The sequence below is a fragment of the Drosophila tropicalis genome, unplaced genomic scaffold, assembly GCF_018151085.1.
Source record: "Drosophila tropicalis isolate 14030-0801.00 unplaced genomic scaffold, ASM1815108v1 contig_593, whole genome shotgun sequence".
Classification (NCBI taxonomy): Eukaryota; Metazoa; Arthropoda; class Insecta; order Diptera; family Drosophilidae; genus Drosophila; species Drosophila tropicalis.
In genome coordinates, this window is record NW_027173070.1 from 5,913,920 (window position 1) to 5,941,716 (window position 27,797).

The 27,797-nt window shown below is 41.0% G+C and overlaps 4 protein-coding genes across 8 annotated transcripts; 1 reads left to right on the forward strand and 3 right to left on the reverse strand.

The window, feature by feature from the left end:
• Positions 1-557: 557 nt before the first annotated feature.
• On the reverse strand, positions 558-2,313 carry Gmppa (GDP-mannose pyrophosphorylase A). Its single transcript, XM_068289923.1, has 4 exons — positions 1,985-2,313; positions 1,228-1,918; positions 906-1,170; positions 558-842 (listed from the first exon to the last, which is right to left on the reverse strand). The coding sequence occupies exons 1-4, from the start codon at positions 2,230-2,232 to the stop codon at positions 742-744; spliced, it is 1,305 nt and encodes a 434-aa protein (XP_068146024.1). The 5' UTR covers positions 2,233-2,313; the 3' UTR covers positions 558-741.
• A 338-nt stretch (positions 2,314-2,651) lies between these two features.
• Positions 2,652-6,222, forward strand: Impbeta11 (importin beta11). The gene is made up of 2 exons (XM_068290311.1): positions 2,652-4,937; positions 4,996-6,222. The coding sequence occupies exons 1-2, from the start codon at positions 2,799-2,801 to the stop codon at positions 6,124-6,126; spliced, it is 3,270 nt and encodes a 1,089-aa protein (XP_068146412.1). The 5' UTR covers positions 2,652-2,798; the 3' UTR covers positions 6,127-6,222.
• Positions 6,223-6,249: 27 nt separating this feature from the next.
• On the reverse strand, positions 6,250-8,024 carry Cep89 (Centrosomal protein 89kDa). Its single transcript, XM_068290313.1, has 3 exons — positions 7,797-8,024; positions 7,227-7,739; positions 6,250-7,171 (listed from the first exon to the last, which is right to left on the reverse strand). The coding sequence occupies exons 1-3, from the start codon at positions 8,022-8,024 to the stop codon at positions 6,452-6,454; spliced, it is 1,461 nt and encodes a 486-aa protein (XP_068146414.1). The 3' UTR covers positions 6,250-6,451.
• A 9,768-nt stretch (positions 8,025-17,792) lies between these two features.
• Rgk2 (Rad, Gem/Kir family member 2) lies at positions 17,793-26,924 on the reverse strand. Of its 5 annotated transcripts, XM_068289748.1 has the most exons (7): positions 26,599-26,924; positions 26,368-26,462; positions 21,203-21,392; positions 19,540-21,128; positions 19,096-19,386; positions 18,883-18,983; positions 17,793-18,593 (listed from the first exon to the last, which is right to left on the reverse strand). In XM_068289748.1, the coding sequence occupies exons 3-7, from the start codon at positions 21,364-21,366 to the stop codon at positions 18,435-18,437; spliced, it is 2,304 nt and encodes a 767-aa protein (XP_068145849.1). In that variant the 5' UTR covers positions 21,367-21,392; positions 26,368-26,462; positions 26,599-26,924; the 3' UTR covers positions 17,793-18,434. The 5 variants fall into 5 exon arrangements, with proteins under 5 accessions (XP_068145849.1, XP_068145853.1, XP_068145851.1 ...); XM_068289752.1 differs by lacking the exon at positions 26,368-26,462 and having other exon boundaries at positions 21,203-21,389; XM_068289750.1 differs by lacking the exon at positions 26,368-26,462.
• Positions 26,925-27,797: the final 873 nt, after the last annotated feature.

Sequence of the window (27,797 nt, forward strand, 5' to 3'; positions counted from 1 at the left end):
CCAATGCCCCTAATGCAACAACTAGCAACAGGCAGCAGGCAATACAAATGACAACTAACTGGCTCTGATATACGAAGAACGTTGGTCGAAACACCATTCAATGAGCAAGCCAGCGAGACAGAGAGAGAGAGAGTGAGAGAGTGAGAGAGTGAGTGCATGTGTGTGTGGGAGATTGAGAGCAGGCTGTCGTGAGTATGACTGTATGCGTGGGCAACTTACCTGACCATCAAGCAAGACTGTCATGCATGTATTAACCCTTAAAAGGGCCAATACAACAGATCCTCAATTTCAGAACGTCTTAATTTCGAAAAAGTTTACCCAATTACATCGACCGATAGTTCGATTAGTTCGAATTGTGAATGTATTTGTACATCTTTATATATTACTAATGTTATCCCGAATATTTAAAGTTTTATATATTTTAAAAATATATAATTAATAACAAGAATACAATAAAAGATTGCATGTATAATTGTCCTGCAAATACAAAAAAGTTCTTGAAGAACTAAATGTTCAAAAAACAGAAAAAAAGATTGAAAAAGATTTTTTAGTTCATGTTCTCAAATGGTTAAATAATTTTAATATTGCACAGATAAAAAACAAATGTACAAGATATAGTATTTAAATATGTATATGTAGGTATATAAAATGGCATACTGATAAAAGATGAAACACACAAAGCAATATATAGGCATGTCCTCGACTGTCGTTTGGTCCACTTTTGATTTTTGGTATTGATCATTACAAGATGATTTCATTTTTGAAGCTGCGGCTAAGTTCTTTGTGCGGCAGGACAATACTATTTAAAAGGATCTTCTCAGCTGGCACTTGGACAAAGCAACCTGATAAGTAAAATGAGAAACAACTTAAAATGCATCAAATGCAGACAGCTGTTAGTTACTTACCCAATATGGTTATAGACGGATTTAGTTTGCCTTCATTGTTGAAAAGTGGTGGATTTTCCATTTTGGCGAATGGTTTATTTGCATCCGGATCACTGGGCGTACCCTCAACTCTTGCCCAAGCACCGATAGTGGAGCCACGCCCAACTATAGAATGAAGTATCAAAGTGTGATCCTTTATCTGAGCTTGTTCGAGAACAATTGATTCGCGAATGCGAACACCAGGGCCAATAGTAACGCCAGGGCCGATGGCCACGTTGGGACCAAGCTTTAAGAAAAGAACAATTTAAACGAAAATCCTGATTTGAAAGTTTAATATACCCACCACAGCTGAATGATGGACTGAGGCACTGGGATGCACATAGACATCCGGATAGACTGTGCAGATTAGACTTCCATCGCCTTCGCCTCGTTTAGTACCAACGTTTGCAAGTCGTTCTGGATGGGTCTTCTTGTACAGACCCAAATAATGACGATTTGCATAAATCGCCGAGCCGGCTGTCTTCAATTGTGACCACCAATTGGGCACAGGCATGGCGAAAAGTTTATCCGTACCAGCGAGAGGTGTAAGTACTTCTTGTTCCCATTTGATGTGACCTTGATCCCTGCCATTGCCATTGCAGAAACCAACACAGTTATACTCCTGCCCACGCGCATGGAATATCTGGGCTAGTATAGTAAATATATCCATGGAGCATACATAAACGCCGCAATTGATAAATGTGGAGACATATGAACTCGGTTTCTCAACGTAGTGAGAGACGGCGCCACTTCCGCGATCGAAAACGAGACAGCCGTAGTGCAAGGACTGTTGACGTGTCGCCTCCGTACTCATAATGGTCACCAAAGCACTGGGCGGGCGCTGTGTGTGAAAATCATGGAGCTCCTGAAGCGGAAAATCGGCACACACATCGCCATTGAGCACGAAGAAGGCGCGCGGGTTGCCGGCCCGTATTTGATCACGAAAGTGGTACATGCCTCCAGCAGTCCCCAACGAAGTGAATTCTTGCAGGTATCTATACCGGAAAGATGAGACACGTCATTACTTTAACTTTAACCTTCCTGTTGGCTCTAATTCTCACCTGATATTGATGTTGCTGCTGCTATATAAGCTCTGCATATCGCTTACAAATCCCTCCATTTGCGTTTGTGGATAATATCCTATTATAAGGATTTCTCTCAATTCCTTCAATTGAACACATGCTTCAATGTGGTGGGCAATCAAAGGACGTCCAGCAAGAGGAAATAACGGCTTTGGAGTGTCCAGGGAGAGAGGACGAAATCGTGTCCCTTTCTGCGGTCCCCCAATAAGGATTACAGCCTTTAGCATGATGTCAAATGTGTGTCTTATCTACTTTTCGATTCAAAGAAATATTTGTGTTTACGTTGCCAATCAATCAGCTGATTGCTGCTATCATTGCACAATAGAGATGATACTTTTTGGTGCCCCATCGTGATATTACTGTCACTCTCAGAGCAATTCACAATATGTGAATATAAGTTAAAATCAAAACAAAATAAAAAAAACACTTTAACTGTTAAAACAGAAAACTCAATAAATTTGAATTTGATATATACATCGATTCAAAACACAAAAATATTAAAATTAACATATAAATAATTTTAAAAGATATAAGAATAGTTTTTTAAAAGCCTCTATAAATGCTGATCAGGACATATTTAGATAAATTGTAATGAATTATGTTACAACTCGTAATACATTCTCATAGTTTTAAAATTAATATTTATGAAATCACGACTTTGTGCTGGTCCCAGTTACAATCGATAAATTGTGGCTAATCGATATTGCAGCGTTGCCAAATCGCTGTGCTGTGCGAACGCGAAAGGAACGGCAGGAAGGGCTGGCTGCAGAGGCATTTAAATCAAAATTGAATTATGGCTACTGCCGAGCAACTGCATCTGGTTGCACAAACATTGCAGGCGGCCACAAATCCCAGTCACGAAATAGTCCAAAAGGCCGAAGCCCAGCTCAGAGAATGGGAGCAACAGCCGGGCTTTTTTCCAACAATAGCGCGTCTCAGTATGAAATTGCCTGCCGTCGCCGCCGGCCGTCCTCAAGGGGAGGGAGGCACCAATGCCCAGGATGAGAATGATGTTAAAGTGCGTTGGATGGCTGCAGTGTATCTAAAGAATGGAATAGAACGCTATTGGCGACCAAATTCCAGACAAGAGCTGCCTGCCGAACAAAAGCAGCAAATTCGAGAAGTTCTTCTGCAGAATTACAATTTAGAGGAAGTACCACAAGTTGGCCTGCAAGTGGCTGTCCTGCTGGGCAGACTGGCCCGCACTGATTATCCACGATTCTGGCCAGATTTGTTGCCCACCCTGATGAAGCAGCTGCAGACATGCAATGCGGCTGAAAATACAGATGCCGCACTGCAGCAAAGAATTCTTTTGGTGCTACACTATGTGTTGAAAGCATTGGCCTCACGCCGCCTGATGGCCGAGCAACGAGCCTTCGAGGAACTAGGCACTCAAATTTTTGGCTACTTGGCCTGGGACATTTGGGCGGTGCTCACCAATCGCTGCCTGCAGTTAATCAAAAGGATCTGCGCCAGCGGTAGCCAGGATGCCCAGCTTGAGGCGGAGGCTCTAAGCATTTTACAACGAGCCTACATTGTGATGAGATCACTGCGGAAACTCCTCGTGTATGGCTGTGCTAAGCAATACAAGAGCCCGGATCACATGCAGTTTGTGGAGCAACTTTTCGAACGACTGCGTGAGTGTCTCGAATTACGCTATCAACTTCGCCTGGGTCCAAATCGTGGATCTCCGCTTATAGCTGAATTGGAACGCTTCATTTTGAAGATGATGAAATCCCTCAACGAATTCATGGAAAGACGTGCCCTCTCCTTTGCCCGCTTTGTCTCGGTGGCTCTGGAATTTAGCTTCCATTATGTGTTTCACGAAGGCACTGGCCTTATCTTTGACACCGGCGACCGAATGAACTTTAGCAACTTTGCCATTCAGGCCATCAATATGCTCAAGGGCATTATGTTGAGTGGCAATGATAGCATTAGTGCGCCAGCTGCACCTGAAGCTGAAGGTGCCCAATCCTTGGAGGACGAGCTATTGGCAACCGCCGGACAGGCGCAATTGAAATTCTTCACCGAGGAACGGATTACGTATATGAGTGAGAAGATAGTGACTCACTATTTTCTGCTGACCCAGCAAGAGCTTGAAGAGTGGCAACAAGATCCCGAGGGGTATGATCAAGATGATGGCGGTGGCGATGCCTGGAAATATTCGCTACGTGCCAGTGTAGAGACACTATATGTAACCTGTTTCACCCAGTACTCGACCGTGATGATAGCAGAAGTCCTGAAGTATGTGAGACGAGCCCAAGAGCTCCAGCTGACCCCGGAATCGGATTTAAAATCCATTCTTTTGAAGGATGCCATCTACAATGCCTTGGGGCAGACCTCCTTTTATTTTTTTAATCGTCTGGATTTCGGTAACTGGCTGACCTCGCAATTGTTGTCGGAACTAAAAATTGAAGCTCCCAATTTCCGGATACTACGAAGACGAATTATTTGGCTAGTGGGCCACTGGGTCGGGGTCCAATTATCACGCGAACTGCGTCCACTGGCCTACGAGGCGTGTCTGCATTTGCTACGTCCCCAGGAAGATATGCCCACTCGCTTGGCATCGGCGAGAACTCTAAATCTTCTTATCGATGACTTTGAGTTTATGCCCGACACATTTCATCCATATTTCTCACCCCTCTTTGAGGCGCTCTTCCTGCTGTTGCACGAGGCGGGTGAATGCGATAGCAAAATTGTGGTCCTTGGCACCATGACCCTGTTGGTGGAGAAGATGAGCGAATATATCGAACCACAGGCTCTTCAATTTATATCCTATTTGCCTCTTCTGTGGCGGGAGAGCGAGAAATATGATTTATTGCGTTGTGCAATCATTGGGACCTTGGAGCAGCTGGTGCGGACTATACGCGATGTTCCTGAGCCCATGAAACCCTTCCTCTACAGCGTTATTGAGCTTAGCACAGATCTTCAGGTAAGTTAAGCTTGGGATTCATATTCAGTACGGTCACTAATTATTTTCAAATTAATAGCAACGCTCTTATGTGTATCTGATAGAGGATGGGATCATGCTTTGGCTGGCTGTGATTGGAAATTCCACCCAATTGACGCCCGAACTTTTAGTTCTCTGTGATCATCTGTTGCCCATTATTGAGATGTCATCAGAGAATTTACGCACTGTTCTTCAACTTATACATGCGTATATTCTACTCGATGCTCAGGTCTATCTGAGTCGCTATGGTGAAGGATTCGTGTCCTACTGTGTCCGTTCATTTGAGGATATACGCACAGAGGGCATTATCGCCATGTTAAGAATATTTGAGACATGCCTAAAAACGGATGCTACGATGGGGTTGCGTCTTGTGCGACCCGCTTTGCCATTTGTGTTCCAACAGGTTTATCTCAGGCAGGATTTTCCCATGATCATGGGCTGGTATCTGACCATTGTAGCTCGGACGCTACTCATTGACCAGACGGTATTTATGTCTGTGGTCCAGGAACTTCCGCAAGTTGATGCCCTGGCACGCATTTTAGATGTGTGGATTGAGTTCTTCCCCCTAGTGCCCGACACACATGCCGAGAAGAGGAAACTTTTTTGCCTGGCTTTTGCCTCGATCTTTGGTGACAATGAACTGCTGTTGACCCGGTTACCTCACATCTTACAGCTGGTGGACGAAACTTTACGTGAAGTAATGGACAAGCAATATTCTGTTGCCGAGGAGGGCGATGCCAAGACAACGCCACGCTATTACGACTCGTTGGTAATCCACGATGAACATCAATTAGACTTAGACGAATTTCAATATCAATTTGGCAGTGGCGAAGATTTCCATATAAAAAGCTATCACGGAAAGACCTACCACGACGATCGGCATCGACAGCTTGTTCTCAAGGATCCCGTTTATAAAATACCCCTTACCGAATACCTCAAATGGCAGCTTCAATCGCTACAATCTCAGTTGGGCGTTGCCCGCTACGAGCAGCTGATGCGAGAAGTTGCACAGCAGGTTCTAGAACGAATTACCATGTACATAGAGCAAACGGTTCCCAAGGCTTGCGTTGTTTGCGCCGGCGGCGGTGCAAGTGGTGCAGCTGGAGGAGGAGATACAGCAATAGCAAATGCAGCCATCGATGAGGCTGAACAGTTGGTGGAATCTGGCTGATACCGTATCGAGTCTAGTATTGCTGTGCTTAAAAAGCTTTCTATGCTAAGTTATTGATGTATTTTGTATTGAAATTATATATTTTTAATTGTTAAAGATCTCTCTTAGTGTCTTGGGGCAAATACTAACGATAACACTTAGGGGTCACCAAATCGTTTGCATTGTCTTTAACTGTAGAGAACACAAAATTTGTAAATTATTTTAAGTTTTTTGACTTGTAGAAATGTTTTGTAAATCCCTAAGTGGTGCCTTTATTAATGCATGGAGAATCACGCAGAATTCTGTGTAGGAGTAAGGTCAACCTTCTATTGTGCTAAGCAATTGACTAATCAACAGCTGGACGTCGTTCTAGTTTGCCACGTAACAAATTTCTAATGGTCTCGTCTTTTTGTTGCAGCTTTTGCCGCAATTTTTCCAACTCTTCCACATTACGCGCATGTAGGCCACGCAATTGGGACTCCTTATGCTTGACCAACACTTCTAGACGGCGGACAGCATCGTAAGTGTCTCGCATCTCGGCCTGGCCAGCTTCCAGTTTTTGAGCCCATTGCAAAGCCATGCGGAGACGCGCTTTCAGGCGATCTTTGGCATGTTTGGCCTTCTCTGTGCTGCGCATAAGCGAAGCGGCACGCAAATTACTTGTCTGCAATTGTTCCTCCAATGTTGAACGCTCTCGCAGATGCTCTTGCTTCAGTTGTTCCAATAGACTTTTGCATTGCTGTACTGCAGCTTCCTGAAGATCGGCAAGGGCAGGCGCTGCAGGTGGAGACGGCTGTGGCGGTGAAGTTGCTGTTGTGCTTTTCATGGCAGCCAATTCGGATTTGGTGCGAGCATAGGCAGCCTGCAAATGATCCATGTCCAAGAGCAAAGTCTGCATCCTTTGTTCATAGCAATGCATCACTTCGACTAGTTTCTCTTTGGCCAAATCGGTCTTGCGCATTTGTGCCTCGGCCTTGGAACGACAAACACCTAGTTGGGCTTGAAGACATACGCGCTCCTCTCGCCAGCTGCCAACCTCTCGACGTAGCTGCTCCTGTGATTGAAGCTGGAAAGGATTTTCTTTGTAAATAAGTTCAAAAAAGAAGGATTAACAGACTCACCAGCTTGGTATTTTCCTCTAGGGCACGCTTTAGTTCGCCAGTAAAATGCTCAAACTCTGTACTATACTGGGTGAGGAGAGCATCCTTATCCCGGATGGTCTCATCATAGGCCTGGAGTAAGGGGCCCAAAGTATGGGCAGGAAGCTCATAAGACTGTGGAAGTGTGGACACAATGTTAGTGCTTCCTTCTCCTCCTCCTTTATCCCCGACACCATGCCTACGTTGATCCTGATAGCTCTCGATTTGAACATTCAAACGAAAGACCAGAGTCTTAAGCATATCTACATCGTTAATTAGTGTTTTGTTCTGAGCATTTATGGTGGAAAGTTTTTGGCTTAACTGCTGACAACGTGGACAATTCGCGACTTCCTGTTCCGCTTGGGAGAGACGACGTTCCAATTGTGTGCTATCCTGGCGTAGTTTCTCATTCTCCTGAGCGAACTGGTCATTGTATTTATGGAGCGTCGAGAGACGTTGTAGCAATTGTTCCAATTGCTGTTCCTTGGCCTGCAGCTAAAATTGTAATCTCAAAATTTAGAATCCATTCCATAATTTGAATTCTAAACCTACCAGTCCATTAAGGGTGCGATCTCTCTTTTTGTTCTGTGTGCCCGTTCTATCCTGGCGATGTTCAATTTCCACACTTCTTGAGCGACGACTAAAATTACCCGCTAAGGTTTGTAAGACTTTTCGATTTCTGGGCTTTGGCTGTGTCGCGGAGTGTCCATGCATCTTCTCTGTTGTCTGTTCCTGGTCGGTTTGATCCAGATCCGTGATCATTACACTTCGTTGAGTCATTTTCTATGACTTTTCATTGACAATTTATATTATTTTCTTTGACAATTTTCTCGCTGGTAAACAAACTCAAACCAAGCCAAATCAAGCACCTGTCATCGTCCTTCCCTTGGCGCGATTGGTAACCATGACAGCGCCTAGACTCTATGTTTGACCCTGTTATCCTGTTTTTCGGGGTAGCAACCCCCGAAATACAAATTAACTAGGCCGACGCCCCTGAACGCTATCCTTTACTTGTTCTAAGAGAAATGCAAATTCAAAAAAGCTCTCTGCAAAAGCTTATTTTTGGTTTCTCTTAAATTTCGCTAACATTGAGTAGGGGTTTTGGGTGACTTTGCCATTTCTTGGGGGTCCTTGAGCGGCGCACATAAAACTAATGTCCAGACGGACAGGACTTCGTCTTCGACTTTAGCTTCAGCAGAGCCATTTCTCCTCGGGGGCCATTTCTCAATAAAAGCGGCAGGCGCCCAGGTGGGTTACCTACCTAGGTGGTTGGCTTAAATGAAGGGACAACGGGTGGCGTGTGGCCTGTCAAGTGTGTGTTCTTTTTTTTTTTTAAATTTCATGTGCATTTTATGGGACACAACTCGTTTGGCTGATTGCTAGCTTTTTGAATTTGCTTAAAGACTAAGTGTAAATGGGGGCGTCTGGTTTGTAGTTAGTTAGGAGGTAAAAATGGGCAACAAGTTTAGTTTTTGGCAGAGGTTTAGACATCAATCAAACCGCAGGAATCTGGCGCTGTCGTCGTCGTTAACAACAACGACAAGAGTTGGCATACCAAAAGAGAAAGAGGAGCAAAAAAAAAAAAAAAAAATGGAAAACCCCGCCGCTTCGCCTCATTATATCCGCTTCAGTTGCCGTCAATGCCATTATTATTATGATTATGATTGTGCGAAAATCTTGGTTAGTTTCGAGGTAAACGAAGAAGGGTGTTTGGAGGAATCTCATGATGATGATGATGGGAGGAGTTCTGGCGAAACAATGCCAATGCCATATGTGTGTATATCTCTCGGTGTGTGTGCGTGTGTATGGGTGTGCTTCTAACCATTAGCGAGTGGCAATGATGGGTTTAGAATGGCTTAAGAGCTTTAAGATTTCTGTAAGCAACTGCCAGAGCTCTTAACATTGGCTACAAATTTCTCGTTAATTCAAGTAAACTTTGAAATCTTTTTGCATAATTACCGTTATTTGACAAAATTCAAATATCAATATCACTTGGCAGAGAAAGTTTTGCCCGAAAACCATTAAACCTTAAGCTCCCAAAGAGCAAGAGCCTGGGCATAACTTTTTACCCAAAAGCCAAACCATAAAAATCAAAAATTTGAATATTGTTTTCGACGTTCAGAGAGAGGGAGTGAAAAAAAAAACAGCAAAGAGCAATTTTTGCGGAGTTCTTATGGTCAACATAATGGCCATAAAACATGGAAGAAAATCAAATTATAAATAGCATAAATAAATGTTTTTGTTATTTCGTTCAACTTAAAGAAAGCCACGCGAATTACTAAGAATCCAGGAGCAATGTTTTACATATGTACTTATTGTTATCGTAAGCAAATACACGTACTTGTTTTTAATTTAGTTTTGGCCAATTTGGACACGTGGCAAAACCCAGCATTGATTTATGGATATTACAAGAAGTACACTGAGAGTCATGGAACTGGCAATTGAACAAGGAAAAGTCTTTTTATTTATGCATTGACCATTTTTAGGGTAAAAAAAACATAACTTACTGAATAAAAAACACTTAAAGAAGAAAATCCTGTTTAATTGTACTTGGGATTCGAGAAAATCAAAACAGTATCAAAGTTCGAATATACAGTATCGGCTTATCGGTACAGTCGCTGGACGTGGGAGTTGGATGAAAAGGCTTTTGAGAGAAATATTATCCCTAAAAAACTGAAACTGCGAATTAGATCCGCCAATACATTGATATCAAAGTGCAAAATACTAACATTCATTGATCTTAAACCCTATTATTTCCAATCAGTATCTCATCGTCTTAGCTTTTCCTGGATTTCGAGAAACAGAAGTCAGCGCATCCAAGCCAGGTGAGGTTTATATTTGAATTTATTTCTATCTCTATTTATTTTGTGGAACTGTTCTCATTTTCTCGGTGTCAACAAAAAACTATCTTTACAAAATGTGCATTATAAAACATTTGAGTAATGAATTTAGCTTTTTAATGACATAATCCATTATATATTTGGCCTAGTTGTTTATTTTGTATAGAGCCGAAACTAAGACCGGCCAACAAGCGAACCCTTTTGGCAAAAGTAAAAATTCTTTTGTAGAAATTTGTTTTTTTTGTTTTTGTTTAACCTTGTTTAAGTCCTTTTTAACTTTAACTGATTAACATGTCTAAATAATTTAAAATTGTAACCTTTATACGGAGTTCATTGAGATGAAAAGATTTCTTTTACCAAAATGTTTGTGTCGCCCTGTCAATGTCATGTCCACTCAGACAGGACTTCTATGTATTTAAATGAGTTTCAGTAAAGAGAAAAAAAGTTAACTGTGCATAAATTGTGATAGTTTTTTTTTTAACGAAAGTAAAAATGTAAAATGTTTTGATACAAAATGTCAATGGAAGCTGGCCATCAGTTGATCCTCTTATACTGAGTGAACTAAACTGGCCGGCCATACTGCGCGTGGTGCGATTATTTAAATGCCAAAAATATGTTCATTATTCCATTATCAAGCCCATTGAATGCATAATACCGTCATTCATTTGTCTGTAGAGGAAAAAATGCCCGAGCTCCCTATCTCATTATGCAAAACTGAACTGTCCAACTGGTCGAATCCTCTCGAGGTTCACTGATTAAACACTGGGTGGGAAATTAAAGGAAGGTGGCGCAATCTGTTGGAAAATTAAATGCAAACACCCACACATATGCATATTTACTGTAGTGGCACATTCTCTCATTATGTCGTTTTACGCACTTGATTGAAAAGGGAAACAATGTGGACGAAATGCGACGCCAGAACGTTGACAACGACGCATCATAGTGAAAATATCCACGTGAAATTTTGCATTTGCATAATTGGAAAAGCAAACGACCGACCTGCCGACCTCAGAAACCCCCGCCAAAAAATAAACCTCTGTCCAGTCCAGTCACACCCAGGCAAACACTTTTGGCGGTAAGTGTAAACAGAAACGAATCGAAAATGAAAGGCAAACGAAACCAGAAGCCCACAGAGGGACAGAGATAGAGAGAGAGAGTGAAAGAGAAAAAGCTGCCTGCAGGACACTCGACCGCGATGGCGTTGGCTATGGCGACCTTCGTGACTGCAACAGTGTTGCATGCATTTTATGACATTGGGCTGAGCAGGGTGTTTGATAAGAATGATGGTTGGGCCCCGTTAACGGCTCATTTCACGCCCGGACTTACCTTTTGGAGGAGGGGCAACTGCAGCAAATGCACTTGAACCACCCATTTGACCACTTGAACTTTTTAACCGCACTTTCGCTGTCAGATCTTCCAAGGACGAAAGCACAGAGAATAGAGTAGACTAGAGCAGCTGAACAACAGAGCAAAGAGCCAGTAGAAGTAATCGCTTTAACTGGCGTCTGGTTTACCCAAGCTCCAGTCGTGCTCTGACTGCATTATGCTCTGTATAACAAAGTTTTTGCAATTCATTCAGACCTCCAGCCCAGACCACCAACCCCCATGAGTAAAACTAAAGCAAACCATAACGAAAGGAACCTCTCCTTCCCCTAAACTCTTGCAGCTCCAATTCCCTGTCTACCAAGGGTGTCTCTTTCCTTCGGCTCCTCCGGCTCTCACATACATACACTCTGACAGAATTTCAATTTCTTTGACACATTGCAAAATGCTCAACAAGTGAAACGACGTTGAAAGCCAAAAGAAAGATAAAGCTGCCGGTACTTCCCCTCGCAAACTCACACCCCCAAAATACTAAGACCCCTGCAGGAGCAATGTCAGGTAAAGTAAAAGAAAGTGAAAGACGGGGCTTTGACTTTGTCGAGGTCCAGGCTCAGGTCCTATGCTTGCTCCTCTCACAACATTTTCCCATTTGGCATCGTCTGTTTCCTTTTTTCTTTTACTTTTGGCCTGGTATGGCCTGGTCCGTGCGTTTGTTCGTTCGACGTATCCTCGCTCATTGGTTAGGTTTGCCTGCTGCCTGCTTGTCTGTTTACTTTGGGGCCAAAACTTTTGCCAAATTGCCATTTTGGCATTTAGGTATCGTCTGCCTTTTCCACCGCCACCACCGCCTTCTCGGTCGACCGATGGGTGGTCTCACCCACTCGCATTTTGCTTACATTTAGCAGATTATTTCGTCGAGGTCCTTTCACATTTAATTCGCTCTCCACCACGTCTTCTTCGTCGCCGTTGTCATCCTCGTCTTCTTCGTCGTCGTGAAGGTCGCGGCCACGCGTAGTCTCTTGTAGTCGCTAGGTTACAATCTAAATTCCGCTTGTAATTTACATACCCACACTCCATACCCCCTCCCCCCTTTCCAAAACTTGCCGCCTCTTTTTTATATTTTCTGTAACGTTTTTTTTTTCCTTCTCTCCGCTGGTTTTTTGACTTTTTCTGAGACCGCCGCTGCCGCCGTCTTCTTCTGGTTCCTGTCTGCCTATAAAGAGTAAACAATGTCCTGACAACTTCCTGCGAACAAACAGTTGTTGGAAAAGGAAAGGAAAGCCAAGCAAGCAAGCGACAACCTTTTCTCATTTCCTTTCTCATTCGGGTTTTTACACCGCTCGCTCACTTGTTGCTGCCAGCCAGCTTCTTAGTTACCTCTCTGGCGAAAAAGCAAAAAGCAATTTCATGCCACACGAGAGAATCGACAGGGAGAACGACAGGCAACAAGACCTGTCCCCGGGTCTGATTGCCTATAGCCTTTGCATACACTCACACATGAATGCTACCTTCATCCCGGCCATGTGTTTGATTTTGATAACACGCACTCAGTTTCCCCACTCTCTCCATCCCCCCCTTCCGTCTACCTAAACGGGCATCACCTGTGTTTGCCTGCATGGATTTCTCAGCATTTTAGATCTTCATTATGCTTATGGACCCCATGCTGGCCATGAAAATAGATGTGTAGATGAGAAAAAAAACAAACAAAACGTAAGAGTTGATTAAGCTTAACAATTGTGAGGCAATTCCAGCTTTTGGCCTAAAAGAGTTGATGTTACACAACGGAAAAGGACAAAATTTGAATGAAGAGAATAAATACTTTACTTGGATCTAGGGTGGATCTTCAACGTTGTCGGATTAGTAAGAACTTCCAAAGATAAATGTTGCTTCAAGTCAAGTCTCTTACAGTCGAGACATTTGGTAATAAAAAGTAATAATAATACATCTGAAATGATTCATATGAAGGTTTTGCTTGGCAACAAATGTGGTTCATAAACATGTGTTAATCCTTGTTTTTAATGTCTCTATTAAGCATTCAGAAATACTTTGAGTACATTAAGTTATATTTAGTTAGTTTAACTTAAACTTCATCTCATTTTCTCTTGATGCCTTTGCTTGCTAGTCACACAGTTTAAAACAATTTGTTTCTAGTTGATGTCCTTTTTCACCACTTTGTTTTGGGGGGTTTTGTGCTCTAGAGCATTTCCGCCTGCTCTCGATGTGTCACGCCTCTTTTTTTCCCCCATGTACAAATAATCATACTTCAAAGGCCATAAATCGTTATTTAAATTTCATTTTCCACATTGCTTAAAGTTTCATTTCGTAAATTCCATTTTCGTATAGATGAAGATGGAGAGAAGTGAAACGAAAACGAGGAAGGGAAGAGTGAAGAAGGCTTTTGGCTTTGTTTGCCAATTTCTGTTCGTTGGACGCGCCACGACTGGTGAAATATGCTTTAAAAAAAAATGCGGCTTATTTTGGTTATGAGTCCCGAGAGTGTGTGTGTGTGGGTATGAAGGTGTGTGTGTGTGTGTTTACTTTGGGCTTGAAACGCGAATATTTCTTGATATATGTATGTGTGTGTGTGTGTGTCTATGTACCTGTCGTTGGGTCGGTGTGACTTTGTTTGCTTTGCTTTTTCGGGCAGTTAGAAGATGCCTAAAGGCAAGTACTAGATACACACACACACACAGATACACACATGAACCCACTCACACACATTTACCTATACACAAACATATTTTGCTCTATAAAATTGTGTTTGTGAGTGCTTTGGCATCCTTTCCTTTTTACTGTTGTTGGGACTTAGCTCTTAAGACATTGCCTGCCATCAGAATGATGCGCAAGTAATCCATTTGAAAGAAGAAAAAAAAAAGGTAAAATGTAAGGTGAAGAAATGAATATATACACGGAAAATGCCATTAAAGACCATATGGTATAGATATATTGTGTGTGTGTGTGTGTGTAATCAAACTGATATTCGAGATGGATATGTATTACTCGAAAAAGGTTAATACACACAGCACAAATGCCAGTTAAGGCCAAATTACTCAAGTTCAAATGCAAATGCATAACTGATTTCTTTCAGTTTTTTTCCCCCTTTTTTCATTGCTTTAATAGGTGAACATTTGCATAAAAAAAACCTTCGGCTGCTCAGCCTTCTTCACCTTGCTGGGTGTATCTCATTAATGTCAGAGAATTCTCAGTGGGCACAAAAAACCACAACTCATCCTCTGCTTGATTCACCTGCCTTTAATTTCTCATTTCCTTTGGTTCACTTTTTTCTTTCGCTTTCCCCACTCTCACTTATTGCTGGCTGTGTGGCTCATATTAAGCTTGTTTGAGTTATCCCAGCATAATCCTTGTTAAGCTCTTAATCGATTTGCTTCATGCTCCTTTGGGTGTGTTGGTGCCTTCTCGTTCAACTCGATTACGAGATGACGATTGCCAAGGCGAAGACATGGGTCGCTTGCTTTTTCCTTACCACCTTAGAATGACGTTGTTGTCCGGCTATTTTCATAAATTATTTAAAGTGTGTCAATATTTGTTTTGGTTGTCAGGGAGTGCTCCATCTACTGCTCCTCCTTCTGATGATGATGATGATGAGTAACGTTGATTAAAGGCAGCACCATAGCCTCTGGGTTGGGTTTTTCTTCGTTTGGGTTTTCCTTTATTGAACTTGAAATTAGTTTGATTTTGCCACTCCCTGCCTCTCTCCTCCGCCCTGTTCTTGCCACTTGCCCTGGGTGTTTTGAAAGCAAAGCAAATTTAATTTAAAATGACAGCACCAAAAAACAACAACAGAAAGAGACGAGCAAAAAAATGAGAGAAAAACCAGGCGAATTAAGAAGAAAAGGAACAATTTTCATAATAAGTCGTATATGAGGACGGAAGGGCAAGGGGGCCAAGGGAAGTGGGTGTGGCAGTTTCTTGGTGCGTTAAGTATAATAAAATAAGCTCATTAAAATTATGAGCCTCAGCAGGTGGCAGCAACGGCAAAACAGCGAACAGCAAGGGCAAGCGGAGCGGGTCAGAGCATAAATTTCAGCCTAAGCGGCGTTGCTAAGTATTATCCTTGCCAGCCTTGCCATCCTTGCTGTCCATTCTCCCTCTCCTGTGTACTCTGTGAGCCTCCCATCAATCAGACAACGATTCGCTTGGTTTCTGTTCACTGTAAGTTAATTACTGAAGTTTTGCGCTTGATTGATTCGCTCACACGCATTGCAAAGCGGCAAAACGCAAAGAAGAAAAGAAAAAAAGACAACAAAAGTTCGAGAGAAAAAGTTACCAAAGTTTTTTTTTTTCTGCGTTCTTTTTTATTTTTTAAGAGTTGACAAATCATGGGCCACCACCAGAGATCAGAGTGTGGAGTGAAGATGATGTGATTCATCCAAAGTGTTTTCGAGCTAAAGGTTCTGAAGCGTGAAATCCTCAACGTCGTTGTCATTGCCCTCCTTAATACAACTCCAACTTCATTTGCCATCTTCGTCTCCACATTGCCTCGATACTTAGGCACTCGACTGTGATTGACAACAAGCACTTAACGCATTTGTGCCGCCTGCTACATCCACGTGTCCTTGTGGTCGGTTGCTCCCTTAATGAGGCACAAGTGCGCAACAGCTGATACCACCCACCCAAAAATTCAAAGACTCTTTATTGTTACCCAGTTACAGAAGATGCCCTTTGTCCTTTATTTCATATGTGTGTGTGTGTGTGTGCGTGTGTGTGTGGGCGTTACGAGAGAGATCGGAATGTATTAGGGATTAAGAAGGGGATGGGGACGGTTTAGACATAACAAACAACAAATTGGATTTTATCGCTATATATATATACATATATATATCTGTGTCTTTTATATAGTTTTTGTTTTACATATTTTTGCCATCTCATCGAAATGATAAGCACAAAGAAAATTTTAGTAAAGGAACAAAAATTTAAGTTCACAAAATTTTTGTAGCATACTTTGAGGCTGTGCAAAAAGAGGATAAACTTTTTTTTGCCAAAATGAAAATACACAAACACAGTGTGTGTGGGTGTGTGTTTGTATGTGTCTGGGTTTTATTTTAAAGTTTACATATTTGTTTGTATATATATATTTGTATTTATTATTAGTTGTTTTTCTTTTTGGTATTTTTAAGCCTTTGTTTATTATTTTTTTTTTTTTTTTTGCATACAGCGTGGTTTTAAAATTGCATTTTAGAAATACTATTTTCAATTTACCTTTCGTCGTTTTTTTTGTTTGTATTTTTACACAATAAATTCGGTGGGCATTTAGTTTTGCATTTGATTTAAATTAAATTTCATTTGATTTGCTTACGAAAATGTTGTTATGCGAGAGTGTTTTTAAGTGACCTCGACCTTGTGTCATACGCGGCGTATGCGCTATGCCTGAAAGTTGTTGAAAGTTGCCATTTTTTTACATTTTGTTTATTTGTTACTCTTTTTCTCAGTGTATGTGTGTGTGTTTAAGTGTGTGTTTTTTTATGGCAAATTAAAAAGTTGAGCCAAGCGAAACTTTTCCCCCTCTTATTTTCTGTTTGTTTATTTGTGTGTGTGTGTTTCGTTTGCTTTGCTGTGTGTGATTGTCTACCAAATGTTCAAATGATAAAGTGCACTCGAAAACACGATGAATACTGGTATATGCAGGGTACTCAGTAGGAGGTACATACATACATACATACATACATAGGGGTTAGGAGGTAGAAATGGTTGGAGTTGACGTCTGAGGTTGGCGGCGGGCTAGGCAGGGGGCAGAAAAAGCAAACATGAGTGCATTTGCTGTTAGTTAAGTGTTTTCAAAAACTCCTCCTGACCCCATTTTGAACCATTTTATATGTAAGCACTTTTCTAGCCTGGTTTCAAATTTCAATTTTCCCTTTCTACTCTTTGTCTCTTTTTCGCATTTTTCAATTTCCTCTCTTAAAATATAAGTTTGCATATGAAAATAGTTGTAGCTTAAGGTTAAGGGTTTTGTCTTAGTTAAGTTTAGCCCAGATATATACTCTCTATATATATATATATATATGTATAAGCGTATGAGTTCAGAAAAAGGACATATCTAGTTATTACATATATTTGTTTGTTTGTTAGGTAGATAGGTATACATTATAGATACATATGTATATAAATATATAACTTTGATTATGGCTTAGATATAACAAACAGTCAACATTTAACAGTCATTCCGATATGAGATTTTCGTCAATACTTGGAAGAGATTTTTCACATAGCAGAAAATAAATATATATTTATTTATATATAAGTTCTATACTTAACAATAGAATTTACTAAACATTTAATCAAGCATTTATGTTTATATATTGTTTTGCTGGTATTTCAATTGACAGCTTAATTTGTTAATATATATATATATATATTTTGGGGTTATTTCTTTTGGGGATTGGAATTGAGAACACATTTATAAATACATACATATAAATATATAAGTATATAATATTATTGTAGACTTCAATTGGTAAATATTTTATTTTGATATTTTCTTTGCCGTGCCTCTTTCGAGACACGCGTCTCTGGGTCACCCGCCCCTTTTTGCTGGGGCTTATCAATACCAAGAGGCCCTGGTCCGGCCTTCGTCTGGGGCCAGACACATTCCAGTTTGCTACTGCTGATAAGCTAATCAAAACATCCGCCATAAACAAACGAATTATCGTCGTCGTCGTCGTAGGCCTGACCACTGCCAATGACTTGTGGTCAAGATGGCAGAGACAACATTTTTCATGGACAAAACCACAAAAGGGAGCAGATGCTTCTAATAATGTATATGTCCTTTGCCCTCCCCACACAGTGTGGCTTCTCCATTTGGCTTTTCTTTAGCACATTTATAATAATAAATAAATCGTTCTTGTTAAAAAAGAAGACAATGACATTGACAAAGGTTTTTTTTATGCTTTGTGCTTTGCTAAAACTGAGCCTTTTCAGTTATAGATATCTTTATATATATAATTCTAGCAAAATAGTTTTATATAGCTCTGTGTTGGGTTTTTTTTTTCAAGTTTTGTTTTGTTTTTTAAAGCACGTGAAGATTCTCACAGCTTTTGGATTTGGAAATGTCACTGAGACATATTTTCTGTAGTATCTCCTTGGCCAGATGCAAAGATATGTGAGTGCGTGAGGTTTTCATCTTGGATGAGGTAGCTTTCTTCTCTCTTACTTCCTTGAGACGCATCTGTGTTTGTGGTAAAGCATAAAGTTAAAGTCACAATCAATTTAAGTTCGAAACCGCAATGCCTTTTAAATCACTCATAGCTCAATTTTCATTAATTACTGACTCGATACGGAAGCGAGACGGTAAACCCAAAACCCTAAACCCAACCCCGAACGAAAAACCATTTAGCTTATTTCCTAAACAATTTTCGCATGCATCAATGAATTGTGTGCGTGTATTTCTCACCTCAAGTTAACCTAAATAAACCGCAAAACCATTTTACACCCCTCACTAACTCACTCACACTCACCTGTTTCAATATGCCGACGAGAAGCTCATCGACATTGTGCTGTATGCCACTGGACGTCTCAATAAATTTGGCATCGCGTGAGGCGGCCAATGTTTTGCCCTCTGCCAAGAGAGAAAGAGACGCAAGGCAAATGAAATCAAGCCATCATAATTAAGAGCCACAAACAGGACGAAAAGGGGTTGGCGGTGGGAGGTATGGATTGGGTGTAGTTACCTTGTGATGTGATAAGCCGAGCACGAGCCAAATCCGCCTTATTACCCACCAATATGACAGCCTTGTCCTTGGTATAATTCTCTTGCCACAAATAATTGATGATTTCCTCAGCATTACGAAAGGAGCCCTTGTCCACAACAGAGAAAACCACAACACAGCCATGTGGTTCATAGGTGGATAATGAATTCTCTACACTCATCTCAACACTGGGATGGTCAATGAATACCATTTCCGATTCCTCATCATCCAGCAGGACACTAACGGTCTTCTCGCCAAACTCATCGTCTAAAACTCAGATGAAAATTAAACTCTAAAGACGCAAGTGTGTTAGCTGGGAAGCTAAAAAGGTTCCAGGTTCCAGCCAAGGGTTTATTCTACTCACTGCGTTCCACACAAAGGGGCACAAGAGAACTTCTTCGTCTCTCACATCAACAATCAACTTACCTAAACTTGCATCGTAGGTGTGCATATATTCCGAGGTCATGAACTGATTGACCAGGGCTGTCTTGCCCACTCCAGCATCGCCGAGCATCACCACACGATAGCGGGCCGGTGGCGGTGGCTCTTGATTTTCTGATTCATCCGGAGAAGCGGGAAGGGAATCAACATTCGCATAACCAGCTCCACAGCAACTGCCCTCGAAGGGAGAACGTTCACTGGCCCGACTATTCGTAGAGTTCACACTCGTATTGCTCCGAGAACGTCGTGAAATGATCGAATCTCCGCAATTGACCACATTGCCCTTGCTAATGGAAAAGTGACGCAGACGATAGAGATCATCGCTAGCCCGCGGATTGTATGGGCGTTCCGGTAAAGAGCAAACTCGAGGACGTATATGATCCGGCACTGGTAACTCCAAAAAATTTGAAGTCCTACGCTGACGTCCCCGGTTTGAGCTCTGAAAGGCCAAAGGTCCAATGTCGTCATTCGAAAAGATGGACGTGTTCGAACAGGCGCTTTTCATCGACTCGCGTGAACTGCGACGACTGGCCAAATAGGCTAGACCACCCTTGGAGCTGCCCCGCCGACGTGGCTTATACTCCACTGGCGCCTGATCTCGTTTGGGTTTCTGTGGCTTACAGCCACTCAACTCATGCTCAGCATCCTGGGTGAGATCACTGGTGGACTTGCGGTGATAGCGCAATGAGACCACACTATCCGAACAGGTGCGATCCAGTGTAGAGTGCGAGCTATGGAGGACTTGATAGCCTGGATTGGAAGTTATGTTAATGGCATGACGACGCTGACGATGCGACATCTGCGGTTGTCCACTTGCACTCGAGTTTCCCGGCTCCGGATCTGTGTAGCTAGTAAAGCTAGTGGTTGTCGTATGCTGAGTACCTGTCTCACCCGACTCCATGGACAGCTGAGTGCACTCTGTGACACAAGAATCACGTTTCAGGTTAAAGTAAGTAGCGCCTGAGCCGCCGGCAGCGACTGCATTAAGACATCTGGCATCCAATTTGGTGATCACAGGCAATTCCCATTCATCGCGTCGTCTTTTTCCCTGTCCACCCTGATTGCCCGCCACTGCACCCACACATGTTGTGGTCACCTGGGGAGGCAGTTGTTCTTGCACCGGTTTGTTTCTCAAAAGCTTCTTTGTCGAACCCTGACGACGCGGTGAACTTGGTGGCTCATAGTAGATGGCTCCATCGTCGGGTGAGATGGGCTCATAGTATTCAAATTTCTTGCCCAAGGCATTCTGATCCATTCCCGGACTTGGACTAATGGCATCGAAAACGAATTTGCATGGTGATTTGCATGGACTGCGTGCTGTGGCATGGCCACTTAACAACGATGATGAATCATCCATGGAGCCCGAGGTGGGTGTTTGATAATATGAACTTGGCGTAGAGCTGCTGCCATCGTCGCAACTATCATTGGCATAGGTGGTGGTAATTTGGGGACTTCTAGGAGTGCTGCCATAGCTGCTGCCATAGCCAGGACTACGTGGTCCTCCAGGGCCAACGGCAGCGCCACTACAACTTGTAGTCGGTGTGGCATATACCGAAGGCGGATGATAAGTGCTCCTAAAGAGGAATGAAATATGTTGAGAATAAGATGAAATTTTCTGTATCTCTTGTTGTGTGATGCAATCTCTCACCTTGGCGATTTGGGAGTAGCTCCCTTGTATGGCAATGGATTGCTAGATGCTCTAGCTGGAGTCTTGTGATGATGATGATGATGGGGATGTGGATGACCATAGCCACCACCGCCTCCGCCTCCTCCTACGGCTCCCTCATCCCAACTGCGTTGTTGTTGGGCCATTTTCAATGTTTGTGTTGCTGCTGCTTCTGAATGAAAGATGCCTGGGTCAACTCATGTGTAAATATCATGGTTATGGACCATTATTCATGTCCATCTCCATCATCACCGCCTCAACCACTCCCCGCATTGGACCATTCACTGCCCAACTTCCATCCTAAATGGCCACAAAGTCAACATAATTTATGGTTTTATCTTTATTTAATCAAAATAATGAAAAACCTACAAATGAAACCTCAAAAGATGGGCGGTTAGCCACGCCCCAAGGGAAATTCTAAGCGTATATAGGTATGTGGTGGTGAGCGTCTGTGTGTGTGTTTGTGTTTGTGTGTTGATGTGTAAGAGGAAGAGTGTTCTATTTGCCCTGGAAATTATTATTAAATGTGTGTTTCGGTCTCTCTATAAGCTAGCGGCATAAGTGGCTACATTCTCTACCCCTCCCAGTATCTCTCTCTCTCTCTCTCCACCATACTGTCAACGCTTTTGTTTAGCCATAAGCACTTTGTTACACACATTAACCTCCCTGCCACCTACTTACCTTCCTATTTCTCACATCGCCATTCTTTACTGCTTTATGCTTATGCAAAAGTTTCCCCTTGACGCTCGCTCTAACTCTCCGTGGGATTGTTTGCAGAAAAGTTAATATTAACACAAACTGGCGTTGCCACGCCTCCACTTGGCTGTGATGCAAGTTTCATGTTGATGATACAAACAACAGACTAGAGGGATTAGAAAAGTTGCTGAAACCAGATTTTCACCAAGTCTAAACAGAGACTAACTTTAAAGAGAAAATCCCTCTACACACATACATACCATACGTACATACATATAACGCTTGTGTAGAAAAAACGTTGCCTACTTATAAGGGCCCAAGTGATTGATGCGATTTTCAGTAAATTCCTAACATTCAATGTCATCTCAATCTATAAACTGTGATTGACAACAGTCGAATGACTCCCCATTGCCTTGCCATTGCCATGCCCTGCCCTACCCCTCATCTTTTAAAACACTCTAGTTTTATGATAGTTGTCCTTCTGCTTTCTCTCTCACTCTCTCTATGTGGAGTGTTTTTCTAAAGCACCATCAAAGCATCACTTACACGGAACAATTCTTGTTTTTCTCTTGGCTTTTTTGTTGTTGTTGTTTTTTTTTTATTTTTTGTCATGCCATTGTTCTTGTTGGTTTTCTTTGTGAATTCCCCAACATACACTCACACACATACACACAGTGGGAGACACGTGGATATGTGTGGGGTCCCACTGTCTGTTTAGTTCGAAATGAGACACTCAACTGTTTGTCGCCTCGTCGTTCGTATTGCTCACGTCTGACCTGCTGGCCATTATCTATATTGTATATACAAATAGCACCCACACACAGGCACACACACCCGCATACACGCACACACACTGAACTGGAGGGGGGAAGTGTCCATATTGTAAAGCAAATAATATGAAATGCGGACTGAGGCATATCTTGCATTCATACCTGTTGGTTGTTAATACCCTAGAAGCCTAAAAGTATGCACCATCCAATAAAGAGATTTGAAAAGGACACCAGTTTCAGGAGAAAATATTACAAACTAACCAAAAAAAGCAAATTATCCTAACTTTTAGAAATTTACTGAAAATTTTCTATCTAGGGCATCTTTCTGTCTACTCCAATTTCTTAACATTTTTTTTGTTTTGTAGCTATTTTGTTTCCCCTTATGTGTTTCACCGAGAAGCACGTAACATCCGTGGCCTGTTGCCACCGCAACCAATCAAACAGACCAACGAGCCAAAGTGAAAGAAGAACTTAGTTATCGACACAGAGTCCGGAACCAAAAACGCAAAAAAGAAAAATCATAAAAATTGTTTTTTTCCTCTCTGTCTCGCAGTGTCCGCCTCGTGGGTCCAGGCTCAGAAGCTCACCTTACTAACATGCTAGTTATACCTGGTTCCGTTTCCTTTTTTTTTTTTTTTTTTGGTTTCGTGCGAAAATCTGCGGAGAGGCAGCAAATCAATAGGCATTTCCCCTTGCCCTGCGGTGAGGTCTCATCCCTTCTGTCACTCAAACATTCAACTGGTCGCTCAGTTTGCATTGGCATTATATGGAATTGTCTATGCATGATGAACATAAAGAAGACGAATTGGTAGTCAAGGGAGCTTTGCCTCAGCTTATTGTTCTGTACGTGTGTGTGTGTGTGTATGTGCATTGAATTTCTGGCAACAAAATCACAATTCCAAGAAAAAAGGGACAAAGAATGGCAAGCTTAGTCTAAGTAATAATTGTTACAATTTTCGCAAAACTGAAATCTGACTCAAATTACTTCAGTATTGTCCAAGAAAAAGCAAAGTAATATATATCAACGAAGGCCATGGGCAAGTTCAACATCAATAAAAGTTGTTTTATCCTTAAAGTATTCAATTATATGCTATCAGTAGAATAGGAGATACCCTACACAGTTTAAAAGGATGTCATAGACTACTCTAAACAGGATTAAAAGAAACTTATATATTGATACTTTATTTGTCATACGTTTTCATAGATCAAAAGCTCAACCAAATAAATAAGAAGTGATTATATTGGTTTAGAATCATAAAAAATAAACTCTTAATATCCTAAAAACCTTTTCTCATTTCCTTTGGGCTTAAAATATATATGAACTTTGGGATTAATTAAATGATTAAAGGACCTTTTACTAAAAAAGTTCCCTCGTCACTTTCTCCTCCTATTCCATGTAACTATAAACAACCTTGGTTGCCACCTATATTGGTTCAATCTCTTTCATTTAGCTAATACGAATTGAAAAAGGGCCGGCCCCTTGGCCAGACGCTGGTGCCACATTCTATATGTATGTACGGTTTATATGTAGTTTACAGTATCATCTGACAAATACAAAAAATAGAGATTTATTTACTGCACCTGTCGCCTTTTCCTAGTGTCAAATGAAAGCGTGTTGTTGGACATGACAAAACAGAAATTCCTGGAAAGGGGCAAGGCTTAGACCTTAGCACAGACTGAGTCAGGGATTGTCTTTTTTTGCATGTAAAATATTAAACTAAAGTCATCACAATGCATAAAGCACAAATTTCACTCTGTTTTTATATATGGTAAAGCATTTGAGAGAGGAATTAGTTTGCTTTGCTTAACTGAAACAATGGAAACGTGTCAAATACAACACAAAAGTCTGTATTATTATAAAGGAAAATATTGATTTTAAAATTGAATTGACCAACCTAATGTTCTTTTTTGTAATTGTCTTTAAACCTAAATTGAGTAGAAATATAAATCTATATTATATTTTATAAAACAAATAACATATACTTAACTTCTGTTAAAGTTATATATTCGTGAAATAATTGTTGTGCTATCTGCCTAACTAATTTGCATTTGCTAACAACAATAAGGAATTATAATTATAGAGACTTCTTTGGACTTCACTGCCAATTTGTATGTATTTATATACTCTTTATATGTCGTCTCAGTCGTAAGTCAATTTATTAGGTTTAACTTAAACTTTTATCTCCCTATAAAAATATCTTTTAAGTATGAAATTCGTAAGCAGTTTTTCTCATAGCAAAACATTTATTGAGATTATTTAAAGTTAAATGAAAAAGAAAACCTCGAAAGAATTTTATGAAAATTCTTCACATTTTTTTGCAATTACTTTGGGATAAAAATAAAGAAAGCGAAATATGTACATATGTATTTGTTGACTTGTCAAAAATATTTGTAATCTAGAATGTCTTTTCCTGTTCTTTTTCAATTTAAGGAAAAATTGTATGTACCTTTTCTTTGTTTGTTGTCGCGAGAGTATAAAAACGATGAAGAATTTTCCAATCTTTTGGTCGGGATTTGAATTTGATTGTGTGTATGCATGTGTGCGTGTGTATGCCTCTGTGTGTGTGTGAGTGTGTGTGTGTGTGTGATTTGTTATGCATAAAATTTGGCTTTATGTTTGATTTAGCTTTTTGCATATTTGAAAGGATTCGGATGGCAACCGAAGAAAGGAGAGACGGGAAAAAAAGGACTTGCTCATGGGGGATTGTCTGGTATTTTGTTTGTCTGTGTGTGCTGCTACCTTTTTAATCAAGTTTATGGCTTCGGCCATCCGAAGTGAAACTGAAAATAAAGAAGTTAACGAAACAAAAGAAAAACAAGTTGAAATGTCTTTGACCTAAACTTACTTCCTACTTAAAGTTGTCTTGGTTCTCTTTATGTTTAGCTTCTTTTGGAGAATGAAAAATGACCCGGGTCATTAACTTTAATGCATGGAGGAATGAGAGCGGCAACCCTTTTTAGTAAACTTTGCTTAATTACATGGCCTGCACCCGTTAAATACACACTCACACATACATAGTCAAACCCACACATACTCACTGTCACGCACACATAAGCATAAATATTTACACAATCTCCTCCTTCTGCCCATCTCTTGCCCTGTGCTAGCCATCTCCCGCACAGTTGTAAAAATAACACACAAACAAGAAAAGTCCATAAAACACTTAAGATCAAACAATTTATATACTTGGCGAACAAATGATGAAGGGGCAAAAAGAAGACGAGGAAGAAGAAAAGAGACAGAAGCAAAAAAAAAACCATAGCCTATTTAGAAGGGCCACTTGGTAGGTCGAAAAAAAAGTAAAGAAAAACAAAAACCAAAATGAAATGGCTAACAGCAAATTACAAATCTTGGCAAAAGTCACGTCGCAACTTAGTCATTAGCCACTACTAGCTTTTGCCCCTGGCCCCCTCACCTTATGCCCCCCTCATTGATTTTATTGCAACACATAATTCTTGGTTGGCTAAGGCATTTTGCCATTTGTGCAAATCTCATGTTGATGGCATATTAAGTGACCTACCAACCCCACACACACATACTCACACACAGACACACACATACAGTCATGATGATGGTTGGGCCCCTTGGGCAATTTTGGTATTTTAAATGCTAGAGACCCCAATGTGCGTTATTTTGAAGAGAACGGGAACGGTGAAGGGGAAGGGGAACGGGAAACTTACGTGTAATTAGAGGCGTCTGGGCGCGCGAGGATTAGCAATTAAGCGAGTGTCCTGCAAGCGCAACAAGTGCCAAACGACAACATGCGTAATCCCAGCTACAAAGACACAGAGAGAGAGAGAAAGAGGGGGCGATAACGCATAAATCAACATGTCAAGCCCTAGCTTAGACTCTAAACACCCATACATATATGTATATAGACATTGACCAAGACTTAACTATTTAATCTTTACCATTTTTGCCGAAATTCGTTTTGTATTTGCTCAATGGCTGAACTGCAAAACTTTGCTAATTGTCTTAATTGCGTTTTCCGCTTTCACTCGATTTACTCTCTCTCTCTCTATCACTCTATCTTAATTTTGTTTTTGGTGTGTGTGTCCAAAATGTACCACGATGAGCAACAGTTTGCACAATTTAACACTATGTCGAATTGTCTGCACTTTCGTTTCCGCTTTAAAAAACGCCGCCGCACACCGCACACAGTTTGCTGCTGCTGCCACTTCAAGCCGCTTGAAGCCCCCACGAAGCTGCCGCAAACGCTGCTCGAGCTAAACTGTGGCTCCAATGGCCATTCGCTTGAGTTTTCCCCGAGTGGTGACCCGCCCCCAACCAACACATGAACAACACATAAACATCATCAACTCTCGTAAAGCTTTTTTTGAAAGTGAAAGCTTTTTTTGAATTTCAACTGGAAGGACTCGACTGGAAGGACTCGAGGACTGTTGTGAGTTAAGGCAAGCTGGGGCATGCAACAATGCGATTTCTTGTTGCTTCTTACAAAACCAAAAAAAAAAAAACAAAAAAAACACAGGATCCACCATTCGGACCTTAGGGAATTGACTTGATTTTCCAAAAAGCGCTTTATCCAAGATTTACTCAGACGTAATCTATATTACAGTTGGCTTATTGTTTGTGCATTTATAAAGTTAGATAATAAGAATATCTTTTTCTTTTTATGTGTCAATTGCATTGACTTAAATATGTTTTGCACCTGCAATTTACTTGAGTTTATTTAAAGAGAATTAACGAATGGCTTAAAATTACAATAATTTGCTATAGGTTTCGATTAATTATTAACAATTATTTTAAAATGCTCAAAGGATTCTTGATTTTTAAATGAATTTACCTCAGTAAAAGCAACAGCGATTGTCCTTATCAAATATTTATAATCTTTCCACTGAAGCTACTTATTTCTTTATGAGCAAAAAAGCCATGACACTTGGCATTAAATACATTATTTTGTTTCAATATTTGTTTCCAGAAAACAACTTGGCAAAACAATGAAACTTTGTCTATATTAGCTTTCAGCAAAAAAAAATGTACAAATTTTTAAAATTGCTAGGAATTTAGCTGTGGCTCAAGGCCCAGAAATAATTTGAGGCAACAAATTTATGATAAATTCTCAAGAAAACGAAAACTTTTGCATGAACAT

Coding starts and splice junctions, on each gene's coding strand:
- Rgk2 (XM_068289752.1), bottom strand. CDS start 21,366: ATGGCCCAACAACAACGCAGTTGGGATGAGGGAGCCGTAGGAGGAGGC. Junction 21,129..21,202: donor GCTACTCCCAAATCGCCAAG/GTGAGAGATTGC, acceptor ATTCCTCTTTAG/GAGCACTTATCATCCGCCTT. Junction 18,594..18,882: donor TCGTCGGCATATTGAAACAG/GTGAGTGTGAGT, acceptor CCACAAACACAG/ATGCGTCTCAAGGAAGTAAG.
- Cep89 (XM_068290313.1), bottom strand. CDS start 8,024: ATGACTCAACGAAGTGTAATGATCACGGATCTGGATCAAACCGACCAG. Junction 7,740..7,796: donor ATCGCACCCTTAATGGACTG/GTAGGTTTAGAA, acceptor TTACAATTTTAG/CTGCAGGCCAAGGAACAGCA. Junction 7,172..7,226: donor TAGAGGAAAATACCAAGCTG/GTGAGTCTGTTA, acceptor AATCCTTTCCAG/CTTCAATCACAGGAGCAGCT.
- Gmppa (XM_068289923.1), bottom strand. CDS start 2,232: ATGCTAAAGGCTGTAATCCTTATTGGGGGACCGCAGAAAGGGACACGA. Junction 1,919..1,984: donor AGCAGCAACATCAATATCAG/GTGAGAATTAGA, acceptor TTTCCGGTATAG/ATACCTGCAAGAATTCACTT. Junction 1,171..1,227: donor CAGTCCATCATTCAGCTGTG/GTGGGTATATTA, acceptor CTTTTCTTAAAG/CTTGGTCCCAACGTGGCCAT.
- Impbeta11 (XM_068290311.1), top strand. CDS start 2,799: ATGGCTACTGCCGAGCAACTGCATCTGGTTGCACAAACATTGCAGGCG. Junction 4,938..4,995: donor AGCTTAGCACAGATCTTCAG/GTAAGTTAAGCT, acceptor TCAAATTAATAG/CAACGCTCTTATGTGTATCT.